Source organism: Tenebrio molitor, chromosome X (assembly GCF_963966145.1).
Source record: "Tenebrio molitor chromosome X, icTenMoli1.1, whole genome shotgun sequence".
Lineage (NCBI taxonomy): Eukaryota > Metazoa > Arthropoda > Insecta > Coleoptera > Tenebrionidae > Tenebrio > Tenebrio molitor.
In genome coordinates this window covers 9,754,751-9,769,829 of record NC_091055.1, presented here as the reverse complement: position 1 = coordinate 9,769,829, position 15,079 = coordinate 9,754,751, and the positions used below count along the sequence as shown (strand labels likewise).

General features: G+C 40.1%; 1 protein-coding gene across 11 annotated transcripts in view; it reads right to left on the bottom strand.

The window, feature by feature from the left end:
- Positions 1-273: 273 nt before the first annotated feature.
- LOC138140334 (latrophilin Cirl-like) overlaps positions 274-15,079 on the bottom strand; it is a 94,247-nt gene continuing 79,441 nt past the window's right edge. For 3 of the 11 annotated variants that reach the window (XM_069061288.1, XM_069061285.1, XM_069061287.1), the window contains 13 exons: positions 9,584-9,776; positions 7,693-7,799; positions 5,904-6,233; positions 5,194-5,853; positions 4,369-4,961; positions 4,151-4,316; positions 3,886-4,100; positions 3,728-3,831; positions 3,423-3,467; positions 3,072-3,240; positions 2,787-3,002; positions 2,043-2,309; positions 274-1,791 (listed from right to left, as the gene is read on the bottom strand). In XM_069061288.1, coding sequence (XP_068917389.1) covers positions 1,045-1,791; positions 2,043-2,309; positions 2,787-3,002; positions 3,072-3,240; positions 3,423-3,467; positions 3,728-3,831; positions 3,886-4,100; positions 4,151-4,316; positions 4,369-4,961; positions 5,194-5,853; positions 5,904-6,233; positions 7,693-7,799; positions 9,584-9,776 — 3,812 coding nt within the window. In that variant the 3' untranslated portion in view covers positions 274-1,044. Of the gene's footprint in view, positions 1,792-2,042; positions 2,310-2,641; positions 3,003-3,071; positions 3,241-3,422; positions 3,468-3,727; positions 3,832-3,885; positions 4,101-4,150; positions 4,317-4,368; positions 4,962-5,193; positions 5,854-5,903; positions 6,234-7,692; positions 7,858-7,910; positions 8,018-9,583; positions 9,777-15,079 lie in introns of those variants that run through there. The other 8 variants (XM_069061286.1, XM_069061291.1, XR_011162487.1 and 5 more) reach the window with 8 other exon arrangements.

The following is a 15,079-nucleotide window of genomic DNA, read 5'->3' as shown; positions in this document are numbered from 1 at the left end:
CTGATCTGACAGTTGCTGAAAGAAGAACTGTTAAGTGGGAGCTCGGTGTTTTTATCCTTGTTGTTGACGGCGCCGTTCAAACAAATCTCTGATCTGTTATGTTATGATGATAATAAATGAATAAAAACGTTTAAAATGTGCGAAAAAATATGGCAAGATTGTTTTAAATAACTAGTAGTTGTGTTTTTTCCATTTATTGAACTTTTTATACATTTAATACAATATTTGTTAGTTCTGATGGAAATGAGGTTGGGTATAGAAAGTTCTATAATCTACAAGAAAATTAATTTTATTGGTCAGACTTTGTGATTTAATTTTAAAATTTAATACATTGTTTTGTATAATGGTGTATTGTTTATTTTAGCTATGTGTTAATGGACATAGCAATAATAACAATTTATGCCTGACTAATATCGTACCATTCAATCAACATGTACAAAGCTCTATACAATATATACAATATAACATAAATACATTTTTTACTAATTAAATAATTTCGACAACACAAACATCGAACAGTTGATGTTTTTTCACAACTCAAAAGTTAAATACAATAAATAAATAAGTTTTGGAGAGGGAGAAGTGCCGAGTTTATATTAATTAGAAATTGTTTATTTCTATATATACAATCTGTGCTGGCTAAGTTACGGCTTAAGAAGCACTACAAGATAAACCGAGAAGAATTTCGAATTGTCTGGAACCGAACTGAGACGAGAATATTACATTAAAATTACGATATATCGATGACAGTGCTCTGTCGAGCTAACACTGGAATACAGTCATTAAAAATAGGGAATGGAAACAGAAAAAGAATAATTTACAGTCAAAAACAGAAATTATTAACATATAACAAGTTGACTGGAATAACTCACATCTAATAGACATTCGTATTCACATAAATACTTTATTAAAATAGTTCACTATTATAAAATTATCACTTTCCTTCATTCAATCAAGCTGAGCTTTACTAACTTAATATAATAAATGACCGAAAAGTTTGATCATGTGTAAGATCACAGATATTCACTTGCGAATGGCAGTTTCCTAACTCTCACTATACTGGGGCAGGACCAGAGTTCGGGACGTATACGGGTCACGTGGGTACATCTCGGGTGGTTCTAAATGGCACACTACAGTTTCTCCATCTAAGACGGCAGCTAAGGACCTCACAGTGTCACCTCTGTACATGTTGGCTCTCATCCTGTAATTCTCCATCTCCTGGGGGTATCGATTGTGCTCCTTCTTGACGGCTTCGAGAATGCTCCGATCGGTTCCGGGACTGTACGGGATCAACGGGCGATGATCGCCGTACGAACGCGACGATTGCCGACTCATGTCGCTCTGTCTCTTTCCGTCTTCATCGCTCATGTCGCTGACCTGTATCTCGTTCCTTTCTATCTCCTCGTAGACGGGGTCGTCTTCGGGAGCCAGACCTCTGGGGGATCTCCCGTCGTATATCTCGGTGTAAGTGTGGTGACTCCAGTGGTTGCCGCCAGGTTTCGAGAAATTTCCATTCTTCTTGCGAGTTCCGTGAGGTTGCAGACTTTGGGGTAGAGGGAGGTGCTTCGGGTGAGGTATGGTGTCGTGTCTCCTGTTGTAGTCCGGGTAGTTCAGTTGGACGTTGTTTTCGATGATGGCTTGATTGCAATCGGATGAAACGTATGCTTGGCGACGAACATCTTTGGCATTGTTCAGCCTAGTGTCGGCTACGATTGTGTGTGATCTGGGCGAATCCTCTTGCTCTGATCCTCCGTGTCCCGAATCACGACTATATGACTTAAAAGAAATGTTCTGCAAAAAACAAAAATCAATCAAACGGCGACCACCAACAACGCTCTGACGATAATTAGTAGTACTAAGTAATAATAGTAACTGTAGTAGTAGTAAGTAGTATCAAGCAAAAGAATATAAGAACAGACAGAGGAAAATCGGGTTAACGTCACCATGCAGGCTTTCTACTCGGGACCAGCCCCAGACGCGCCCCCCTCAACTTTCTAAAAGCAAGATAAGGGTGTTTGTCTGGAGCGGGGCGTGCTACGCACCTTCCAGTGTAAGGGCTTGTGAAGAGGACCCCATGTGGAGGCAGATTTGGGTAAGTTTGGAGTGACCGTGGAGTTTTTATAAAAATTACGAATGTAAGGTAGCGTGGAGGTGTTTGGGGGTTCGAGAACGGGTGGGGGTGTTTGTGTGCCGTCTCGGGCTGGGCGACACAGAGTAGCAGTCGTGTTGCCCGAAGTAGAAGTGGGCACAGGAGTTCTGCCTATGCGATTCACGTTGGTGCAACTCCGGGAGTTCCATTCTCGCTGCAACTGTAACAGAGGGCGCCTTCACCTATCGTCGTCAGTAAGCAAGTAGGAAGCGTTAGTAAAACCAAGTCTTACCAAACAAATAAAAATAAAACAGAGAGAACATGCCAAGAGGGGGCGCGCAATGCACGCACCACCACAGCACCACACGCGAGTTAGTAAGCAGCTCAAACAACTCGGAATGTTCATTATTAGGTGATGGATTACACGGATCGACCCACAATACTAACTAAACAGGATGAATTAAGTGATGGTTGACGTGTTCGTCCTTGAAGAACGTAGTGAAGAAAGCTACATTAATAGACAAGAGCTGCATGGTTAAAGCAGGGTAGTACCTTGTTGAGAAACATTGTGCAGTCGATTGTGGTTGGTAGTGGTGGTACTAGCATTGTTGAGATCGGTTCTAGTTAGAACCTGGACTAGCGCGGTAGGACGCACGTTATTAAGATTATTCGAGATGACTATATTGTTGGTACCCACACTAGTTCCATGTGGAGATAGCACGGAATTATCCGTCGAGTGTGAATTTGTACCAGAGGGATTGCCATTCGAACCGGCGTAAATGCTCGTTCTTCGTTCCTTGTTCATTCCGGAACTTCCGCTGCTGCTGCCAGCGCCACCACCCGGCTTGGAGCAACGCAAGCACTTCGGCAACCACGAATGGCGCCTGATGAACTTGCGATATTCCTTACGAACCTGCGCACATACACACACATACGTTTTAATAAGTACACGAACACTTCCGCATCTCCAAAAACAACTGACCTTCTCATTCTGGACGCAGTGGAACGAAAAGATGAAAAATCCTTGAAGCGAGTTCAAAAACGTGAACAAGTATGCCATCGCGACCGACTCTTGGTTGAGGTACAAAAAGCCGAAGGTCCACGTCAATCCCAACAGAAACACCAACACTATGGCACCCTTCAACCAGGCCCTGAAAATTCAAAAAGTGTCAAACAACATTCTCGAAAAATTACGTCTCCAAGCGTAGTTATTCAAATTCATGCAGAACTAACTAACTAATTAACTACTAACTAACTGCATGCATTAAGTAAGTTAATAGGTTATCAAAATCTAATCTGACAGCGAGAAAGATAATAAAGAAAATTATCTTACAAGTGAGCTTGAAATTTGGTTTGAAGTGCATTTTCTTCCTTTCCACTACCATAGGATAAGATCGCCATGCAAGAAAGAAGAACTTATATTAGAATCGAGACCAAACCACAAACTGTTTCTCATATTAACACTTTTAACCTCAGTCCAACCAAATACATTTATTATATAACCATAACCAGACCACTGTTTTTATATTAAAAATCAACATAAAAACGTTAAAACCTACGACAGTTGGTTTACACCATGCCCAAATTGTGCAACATTAATTATATACAATGTTGTTACTATTTGTTAATGAATTTTACCTGGTACTGGCGAGACGCGAGTGCTCTTTGTTCTTAATAGAGACAGAAGCGCTTGCGTGACGACACATCATCACAACTGCCATCGCTAGGAATATAAGATTCAACTGCAACCAAGATCAATTAGTACCAGAAAACACTTAACTAAATTCGGCACTTACGAATAGTACAACGATGACAGGTCCGACGAAACTGTAGATGAAATAGTTGTTGGTCTTTAACCAGCAGTGTTGGTCGGTTCCGTAGCCTTGTGGGTATATGGCCGCCGATACCAAAACAATCACGAGGGGTAATCCGTAAGCTAAGAAATAGTACCACTTCACCCTGGACTTCTCGGCTTCGAACACTTCAATCAACATTACATAGAGTTGAAAACCTGCGCAAGCAAAACTGTAACGTCATCAAACACGCCGTGGAACCGTCTACCTTCAAAGAACATCCAGATGAAAGCGCACAAAAAGAAGTACTGCAAGAAACCAGCTATAACTCCACACACAATTTTGTTTTCAGTCTGGCCTATCCCTATTAAAAAAATTAGTTCAGCGATCAAGAGGCAGATACATAAGTTGCAATGTATTGTTGTTCGGTCGCTCTGAAAACGAGACAGTCTAGACCAGGTACGTGCTAGATCAATTGTTCGTTACCTTGAGGCCTCGAAATAACTGAAATGTTATTATCGCTAGAATTAGACAAACTACGGAGATTATGCATCCGACTAAAGTGAAGATTCTTAGGGCGATCTGGTGTGGAACCGGGAGTTGTATAGCGTGGACGTCCATAAGAATCGCGAAATTGGTCAAGTGGTCGCACAGACACACAGTGTGAGATCTGTTGGTGACTTCGACGCGACACCCTTCTTCCAACCAAGCACTAGAGCTGTAATCCCAGAAGACACAAGACGGATTACTGACGTTTTCCGTTTGTAAATGTCTGAGGGTGAGTCTGACCGGCTCCCTTAATTGAATATGACGTCCTTTACCCAAGCTCGCCGAAATAACTTTACTGTTCAGCATTCTGGTGACGTTTCTGTTGGTCTCGGACGAGTCAGGCTGCCACTGCAAGATTTCTTCCAATCGGTCGAACGCCACGAACACCAGTCTGACGAGACCCCCGTCGCTGTTTTCCTGCAGGGCGCCTTGAGACAGTTCGATGGAGTCGTTACTGGCAGACCATTTGTTGTCCGAAGGGAAAACTTCGGTGGTGACCGATTTAGTCTCCAAGACGCGCACAGACAACACTGAAAACGAGACACCATCAAATCTGACACTTATCGTTATGTATTGTGAATAGCGTGGAAATAGTGTAGTATGGAAGAAGCGAGGTATGGATGATCCGCGCGTCTGTCACAAATTAATTAACAATTTCAAAAGAAAGAAGATATTCATCTTCCATGAAGTTTTGGGAAAAATACGTAGTAGGAAGACAAGTTTCATTGGATCTACATTATCACCGATATCGTTAAGACTTACTTATATTCTTGACAATTTGATCGACGGTCTTCTTCCTCATGACCGTATCGGCTAGGAGAAAAGCGTTTTCTTCCAGACCTATAAGCAAAGATGTTGCGACTCTCATTTGTTCTTTGTAGCTCAAATCTCTCCAAGATGGATGTTGCGACGAGTCCAACAAGTTGCTCCCAGTCTTGACCACATCGTTCAACATTTCGGTAACTATAGCTTCACGTTGCCTCGTGTCTGGGAACGTCTGAATGTCTTGAGACATCTTCTGGGCCATTTTTTGTATGATTTTGGTAGTAATCATCATGTCGCCTCCGTACAAAGTCTTGCTGCTAGTAACTTGAGCCAGGTCGTTTGTTATGGACACTAGAGGGTCCCGCCCCGCCATTATTCTTTGTTCCAGGCTGGTCAACCAAACTGAGCGGCACTGGCTCAAATCCGGAGTCGCTGGATACCAAGTCGGAGAAGAATTAGTTTCGATGCATTTCCATTTTGCAAAACCGGTGGTCCCTCCAGGGCATGGTTGGATGTCTGTCGAGTTGACTTTCGTCCAGTTCCAGACGATGCTGCGGACAGTTTTGGAAACGCAGCGACCGTTTGTTTCTGAGTCTTTGGTCCAGGATGGCAGTAGACTAGTTGCAGGGGTGTAAGTGTTGGGGTAAGTACTTTCGGCTAAAAGTAGATCGGGTTAGCGGAGAAGACTAGAGTGGGGTGAGACCTACAAGTGATTCTTTTAGGCGTCAGAGTGGTGTACGGCAGTGTTGTTATTTCGTCAGGAATGGGCTTGATCGGCTCGTGGAAATTCTTGTTAGGCTCTTGATCTTCATCGTCTTCTTTGTCCGCTTCGTTCGGTAGGACTGGCGGAGGGTTTGGTGAAGTCGACGTCGTTGTTGACGGACTCGCTGTTGTGGCAGGTCTCGGTGGCGGTGTCGCTGAAACTTTCGGAGGCGGAGGCGGCGACCGCGCAGATGGCTTGACGGTGCTCCATACTGGAGGTTGAGACGTTATCAACCAAGGAGGGCTGGGCCGGCTTGTGGTAGTCGTTGTCGTTGCTACGAAACATCTCGTCATTTAAAATCCACACGGAGGACTTAAGTCAATCGTACTTACACTCTTACTCACCTGATCACACTTAACTGCTCTAAGAGCCTCGTTACACAATTTTATAAAACTATCAATGAAATCGATTAGAAATATTTCTATTAAATATGTTTCAACCAGGATTGTTTGAAAAATTTTAATGGATTCGTTCTACCATCCATCACAACTTTTTCCCGCCGAGACTGAATGAAATTGATATTTTCATCGAATGATAAGAAATTTATTGCTGCAGAAAATTTGATCAAATGGATATCGCCGAAAAGTCATATAAAAATGTGCAAAACGAAATGATGAATTCTATTCACAGTTAAATCGATAAATTTGGGGGGAAATTCTAACGCCTGTTCGAATCGAAAACGAAATGAGTTTACGCAAATAAGAGAGTTAAATTTAAACAAAATTAACGATTTAGATGGTCTAAAAACAGACGGATCGTTTGGTGGAATTTATTAATTGGTCTAGTCGAAAGCGGATCACAATCAATGCCCAATTAAAAATGAATAAGCTTTCGTGCGCAAATTTTGATTTTCCGACGCAAAGCAGATTTAGCAAGTTCCTGGACGTGCACTTTAAACTTTCGAATTAAAACTGAAAAGTTTCGCGACTTGATTTTTCAAAAACGGATTTTAGGTTTGGACATTGGACAAAAAAAAAAGTGATGGGTTAATTCTTTTTGATTGATTTGTTACTCGGTATTGTGATTCAGTAACTGTCAAAAACCCCGAACAAAACAAAAATTTCTGGGAATTCTCGCCTCATTGCTATAATTTTCGTCAATTCTAGTGTATAATTTCAATTAATTTACATTAATGATACACGTTTTAGATTCGCTGCTTTAATTATGGTCAATTTTGACAAGTATTTTGACAGCTAAATTAGATGTTGCCACACATCGAGATTTTGAACCTATTCACGGCTCGCCTCGCGTTTCCTCCAATCGGATGACGCCACTACATTTACCAAAAAAAAAAACCTATAAATAACACTTGTCACAAAATAAATCTTCACGGGGAATAAATAAAACCATCTGATCTTATTACAGCGACTGTCAAAATGTTTTGAGGCTGTAATTACGGTAAATCATTTGTAGAGCGCGCCCTGATCGGTTTCGTGTCTCGGTCGAGAAAATGTCGGATCGGATTTGGATTTTTTTCTCTATAAAATTGTGTGCCATTGTGATTTTGTAAGAAATCGAGGAAGCATATCGTTTTGTGAGTGAATTAGCTGGTGTATTGTTAAGAGTTGGCGCGATTTTGCTTGGAAATCTTGTAAAACGTGTAATTCAGCCGTGTAAAAAACTGGACATGGAGATTAAGATGTAACACTCGAATAAGGTATATTTTATGGAGGCATGTTGTAATTCGAGTAGAATCTTGTCGAACAAACAGTAATGCGTCGGGTCTAACTTACCAGGTAGGCATTGGTAATGGGCCTCAAGGTATTTGTGTGTGCCAGGACAAGGATCTCCGAACATACTTGTGCTCGCTAGGATGCTGCAGTTCTGATAATGGGTACACCTAAGGCAACCATCCCGTTAAACATACAACCACCATTAAACTAAATGCTTCCTCGTTTCTGACAATATTGTATGTTGTTAAATCACCACATAAACAAAATTCATAATTTACCCTCGCATTTATACTGTGCCTCAATATATTTATTCGTTCCGGGGCACGGATCACCACCGAAAGTCTCACTGTCCACCTCAACAGTACAGTTTCTTTCTAAATTACATCTGAAAAAGAAAATCAAAACCCGACTCTTCAAAACATGCCATTATTAATTTGTTAATTCAACACAGTTTCAGCATTAAAAAAAAAAACGAAAAATCTTTGTTAGGCACAAGTTTGTCCGCTTTGAACGTAATCACGTCATTGTCAAAAGCGATGAGCTGACTCACTGGACGTAAATGAATAAATATGACACCCACATTGGCCCATATGAAACCAAATAACATACAATATTGGCAGACACGAGGAAGCACACAAAACACAGAGTTAATGAGACGCTGCTCATATTTGTAAGCAATTTCATTTAAATTGTTAGTATTCACATTTACAAGACAATAACAACCACATAAAGAATTCAGTTAGTACACGTAACAAATGTTAACAAGTTAAATTACAAATTAAAAACATCAACAGAAATGTGTCGAGTTGGACTGGAACGGTCGTCGTGACGGTCTTTTCGTTGCTTCTGTTCAAAATCTATTATAAAACGTATCGAGGAAAAAGTGCTGCATATTCCATTTTCTTTTGTAAGTTCTGAACGTCGATCGAGTCAAATGATGACACAAATATTTACTGTAGGTGCTAACGTTAGCAAACAAAATAAAATCCATCTGTATCTCACTCTTGTACACCTTCCAGGCGGATTTTATTTGGAGTTAGAACGCAAAAGTGTTAGTAAGAATGCAGAGCAAGCTTAAATACCGACTCCATCTCCTGGCCGGGAAAGAAAACGACATCTCAACAGAAAAAAATCCTCGTTCGAAGCGATTAAAACAACACTTTTCCCAAAAATGGATTGATTTGTGTCGAGAAAAAACGAGAGAGGCATTTAGTTTCACTAGAAAGTTGTGAGTCGCGAGTTTCAAATTAATTAAAAATCAAATTCAATTAGCATAATACAGACATCAAAATGGTGAAACGTCAAATTTTTACAAAAAACGATAATAACAATGTTTTTAGAAGTGAACGAACCGTACCCTGGAGCTCTAGTTTTTTTTCGTCGTAACCAGCACCACGATGAAAAAAGTAAATAAAAACGTTTTCCTTGCTCGAAATAATTAATCAAGTCAGATAAAAAAATTCCGATAGTGAGACGCAATTAAAAATATTTATTTGTTGTTCGCCATAAAATGGCGCCTGCGAATCACTATAAAAGCCAAACATTCAATTAATCCTGTACAGATTTATGGTTGCGACATAGTGGTATAATAAAATAAAAATTGACGGAAGAATATGTCGAGAGACTTCGATTGGAGTGTATCATCAAGAGGACCAAGAAGTACTGACAATGAGCGCGACTTTATGCAGCGACTTGACACACGAGATCTGTATGAATGAACAACGCCACACTTTTTTAGGCTGCTGTCAAAGCGCTACACTTTTTATCCGTCTGTTGGAAACGGTAATGAGTATAACGCTTTTGATCAGGCAGTGGAGCGTGGAGTTCTCCGAGCAAGCAAATGCTGATTCGCCTAGTTAATTTTACTGTTAATTCTCGGATTGTTTATTTGTGACATCCGTCACGAGGGTGGAGACCCGGAGATGGCGTTAGTAGTGGTGATGATTCTTACCTCCCATGCAACACCCTCAGCGATTTGGGCGACATGCAGTTCACGCTCCAATCGGTGTTGCCATGGTCGTTGCAGATCGTTATCGAAAATCGACCATAATTAGCTCGGATCAGCTTTATCAATTCGCCTTCTTTGCATTCGATTTTGAGCGTCTTGCCTTCGCACGCGTAAGCCGTCTCGTATCGGTACACTTCTGAAAATAAAATGTCAAAGTTAGAGTCACATTTCCTCCGATCTATTTAAAGGAAACGAATTTGTTAGTCGTGCAGTCGCCGCAAACGCGGCCTTGCAGTGATAACTCACGTGTTGCTGTACTTTGCGGACACGTAACGTGTTATGCGTTTACGTAACCGGTGGGATCATTCAGAATATAATAATGTGTGGAGTGGAGTGATTTTTCTTTTGCGAAAGGTCGAGCTAAAATTACGACGAGTTACTAACGATCCTTGACATGTTTTTCGCATTAACGTATGATATGTGCACAGATCTGCTCGATCAGGTGTTTGCAACATTTACCTCTTAGTCATTAAGGAAACAATTATGAGAATGCAACGGCGATGACGTGTACTGCCTCTGTCTAAAAATAAAAGCGAATTCAGATGGAAATTTTCGAAAGGGGACAGCACCACGTCCGAGACTCGGGGAAAAACCAACAAAGACCACCTCCAGATTGCTTCCCGCCAAGAGTTTACACCAGTCCAGGAGCAGATGATAAAAAGGGATTGCGACATAATTGTTTGTTTTCATCAAAATTCAATTTAATAAATTTGAAAGCTGACGAGAAAACGATAACACAGTTTAATTAAAACATAATATTCAGTTTGTTATTATCGGTTTACGAGCAATTTACTCGACCGCGTTACGATTGTTCAAGAAATTATATCGAAACCTGGCCGCTACCAAATAAATTACTTTTATCTCCTCCATCTCGACACTTGTCAATTTACCTTCAAAGTCGACTTTATCGAGGCGAGGGATGTTTAAATTCGTTCGTGTTGGTGGTGGGGTTGAAACGTCGCCGCCCAATATTAATCCGACACCCTGATGACGACCACTTGTCTTGCGAAACTAGCGTGGCCGTTGAATTTTTAAATGCGCCTAATTGCACTCACTAATTACCACTAAATAATGGAGATGTAGGTTGCTGCAGTGAAATAACGAATGCATTAGGTGGTTTTGGACGAGAAACAATTTCTCGGAGGGAGAGTCCGTTGTAAACATGAATCGATTGTTTTAAAAAGGAAGCAATAATAATATTGACGGTATTGTAATCGGGGGCGGCTCGATAACCCTGGCTTTATCTTGGACGGTGACCCGAGTGGCGACTTTTATAATTCGCCGCCACCCATCGAGTGTTTTGATAATTTGTGAAATCATGAATCATCTTTATAAATAATTATCGTTTAATAAACGACGGTTCTATGCATTATCGTCCGACCAGAAACAATTTTAAATATTAAAGTGGTTTTCCCAGTTCGGCTTATCGGAATGATAAATTTAAAAACGCATAATTTAAGATAAATATAATTAAAACGTATAGTTTCCTTAATCGTCGATTTATTCATATTTATTGCGAATTTATTTGAGCGGGGCGAAAGTGGGTAAAAGGTAGTGTTTGTCGAGCAATCGTCATTAAAATGCCATTAAAACGGGACAGAGGCGCGTTTAGCCAGTAAGTAAATTTTCATTAGGGGGGAAAAACCGATGGAGCACACATGTGGTGGGAATTAGAATAAGTTGCGAAGTGGCTTTGCAAGCAAACTATTTCAAATTCCATTCTTTTCGAGTGGGCACTCGACTTCGAGTAAGTGCAGAAAGTCCGCTTTATTCAATTCTGAATGGCTAATTACACTGTTTTACTCTCCTTTTAGTTGAAGTGAGGTCTCGCCAGGACAAGATGGAGGCTCTCGGCTCGCTCTCTCTCTGCACTTGCTAATAGGTGCATACGTGACCACCTCGAAAACCGAGTTTCTCCCAGTTCCTCAGGATCGTCGAATTCCTCTCGACTCTATAAATAATATTTTCGCGGGAAAATCGTATCCGAGTTCGCCTTCGGGATGTCAGCGCGATAATGTCGAAACGTTGTCGATATTGTTTGATCCCTCCCGCGTGGGAGGCAAATGTTGAAATCTGAATTGTCTATCACGGTGGTGGGTGACGAGGTCCCACAAGGTCGAAACGGTTTATCTGTACAAATCCAATATTGTAGGTGCGGCTGCTAACCAAATTACAGCCACGAGAAAATCTCGCCGGACTCTAGGTTACCACCAGATTTGGGGAAATCAAATTTCGAAATGCCAAATTAATTGAAACGATGTCGTGGGGGTAATTTTTTTCCGGACACGCGATCGTCACTCATCTTTCCCTCCCGGAGTGAGGATTACGCAAAGAATTAGAACAATACCGCGATTGATTATTTTCTCCACGGGCTCATTGTGCCGTTTTACAACCACTTGATCAATTAAAACGCTATTGTGCGATGTTTAATAGAAGGACCAGTCATTCAGGGAGTCGCTCACATCTCATTCCACGTTGACACATTTATTGTGGCATATGGCGATGAAAAAATCTTTCTTAATAGGCGTAATGTCATTTTTCGGGGCAGTAAATCAATGCATCGTCGCCCCATTCACCGATGAATTTAATAAATTATCAGATAAAAAAAATGCCTGCTTAGAGTATTCTTTGTGTGGGATTTTGTCTTTAGAAATTTTCTTAATAAAAGACCTGAACAGAACTGAGTTAGTTCACACATTGTGTGCATCTAGTTCAGTAATTACCTGTTGTGAGCGGCATTCCTCGGCCAAGGCTTCGACTTAAGTTGGTTGGCCGCTTTTACCGCATCGCCGTCCTCGTTCTTTTGTATTTAACAACTTCGACGTTGTGTAATACACTGTTTTATACACGTTACACACCCCTTAAACATACTCCCAAGCGGAAATCTCAACTTCATAAGTTAACTTTGACAATTTAACTAATCAACTAGTCTGGTCGAGCATCAAGGGATTATTGACGGATCCTTGTGGTGCGCCTCTTAACGTAATCTACCAACTTTTTGATCGTACCGAACGCCCCGACGATAAATCCGACTGCGAATAGAATAAAACGAATAAATTTAATAAATGATTAAGTGATGAATGTGTAACTTACAAGAAGAGAACAAGAATTTTATAAAAGTTGACGTGAAAGCTACGTTTTATTACCTCACTTAAATTTTTACGATGTTCTCTGAAAGCACGTCTTATATGAGAAATTGTTAGGGCATTGCCTTCCTTGTCACTATTTTTTATGATCAAATTTGGAGCTCATGTATCTTGGAAATTGTCACAACTTGTAATTTCAGGTATGTTGAATTTGTGACGGGGGGGGGCACTGGGAGGCACAATGCAGCGTCTCGCAAATTCCACGATATGGAAAAATTGCTCCCTCTATCTGCGACACCTTTCCAACCGGCGATAAAGGATCGTGTTGCGGATTTAGATTTTTTTTTTTACAGGACGTGGTCGGTCGTATTGTGCTCGAGGTGCAAGTGTAGTCTAATCTCGGAGTGCGTCAGCTTATATGGAATTGCAAGCGGTGGCCGTTTCATAGGACACTGATTTCACCAAGTGATCGCTAATGAAGCAAAATCTCGTTACCCCACACATGTCGGTCGAGTAACGACTTTATCAGGTGTCACATTCGCACCAATGGACAAAATCGTATCAGTTTCCTGACGCAAAAACTTCAAAGTTATTTTGTTCTGCACGTTACGTCTACGCCACAGAATGTGACTCCACTTCCTCAGCAGATTACATACTTTTAAATCGAGAAACAAGACTACTTTTTTGAATTACTATTCAAGAAATGAGTCGCTATAGAGTAACGAGTCAGGAAAGGACTTTGAGAAGTGTGCACTTCGGTGAATCATAATTTTTCAGATTTTGAAGAGGTTTCGTGTCAATCGGTCTCGCCTCCTTCAAGAAAAAGATGAGCAAAGATTAGCAAAGAGTGACGGCAACTCGGATTCTTAGAAAATTGGAAGAGTAGAGGCCGTGGGAAAACCTTCAAGAACAATAAGATTAGAGAAGGGTGGATTATTTGGTCGTTGTCACGAAAAAGGACTATACTTTCGACAGATTGTTAAGACTCAACTTCAATCTAAGAACACGTTAAAAGGTGGAAAAAAATCGGGTGAAGAGTCACGAAGAATTGAAAAAACAAACAAACCAACGACAATTTTGGCAAAAGAATGATCCAATTTGTTAATTAAAAATTGTCAAAATTGACTCAAAGAAGAAATTTTATGCGCTGGGTAATTTAGAATAAAGTGCTCGTTGAAAAAAGGTTTTGACGAGTTTTTGGTTGGTTTTTCAATGGTCGTTGTAAAATTTTCATATTTAACACTTTACATTTGTAATAATGAAATAAAAATGTCGACAATAGTTTTTACCAAGATGTTTGTTAACCTAGAAATTTCTTCGTAATGTGAAGACATCACGACCATTCTAAGAACCGTTAAATTGTTTTAAAAATTAATCTTCCACTGCACACTTTTTTATTTTAACGTTTTTCTTGAAAACATTATTATGAATATTATGATGAAATGAAAAGGAAGTTTGCTTATCTGCCAAAGCTAACAGTTGCTGCATATTTTGATGAAATTGATGACGAATTTTGTCACTTGTGAATACATTGTCATCAAACAATTAACGATTTTGTCCTGTCCACACAGCTTTGACGTTTTACTGTAGTTTAACAGCCTAATACATTATTTTATTGTTCTTTGAAGTAACTCGAGTAATATAAATTCCATTTAAATTTTTTTAAAAAGCACCCATTCTTGAAATCATAGTGGCCTATTTTCCCAAAATTTCACCTCAAAGTGGGTGTTGAAGAGTCGATTGTGAATGCACCACGGATTACAGATCAGAGATCACGTATCAGCTGTTTAAATCTAACCTCACTTTGTGCGTTGTTTGTGTTTTTACTCTGCAGACTGATGAATGGTGCGTTCACAATCAACTCTTCAACGCTAACTTTGAAGTGAAATTCAAGTTTTTCCCTTTCTACGCACTCTATTCAAAATTGAAAATTAAAACTCGCACTGTAACTTCATTTAAAAAATTATAATTCGAATTTTATGTTGAAATTCGGTATACGCTGAGGTGAAAATTGTATTGCGAACAACTTTTTCTGATAACGTCTTTTGATATCTCCATCCCGAACAAAAATATCGAGAATTGGCTCTATTTATGAGGTCGCAGTCGGCTAAGTCATAAACTTACAGTTGAGTTGAGTTGCACCTCATGAAATTTTACGAGTGTGCAAAATTTAAATTTCTATTCCTAAAAATAACGAAAACATCAAGCTGTCTTCAGATTAAGTGTGACATACTGTATAACTGTACCAAGAGAAAAGTTTTATGAGTTGGACTTCACAAACACCTGATTTAAACCCTACAGAAATCTAGTGGGACACTATTTATGAAAGACGAGAATTACACAAAATTGAAAA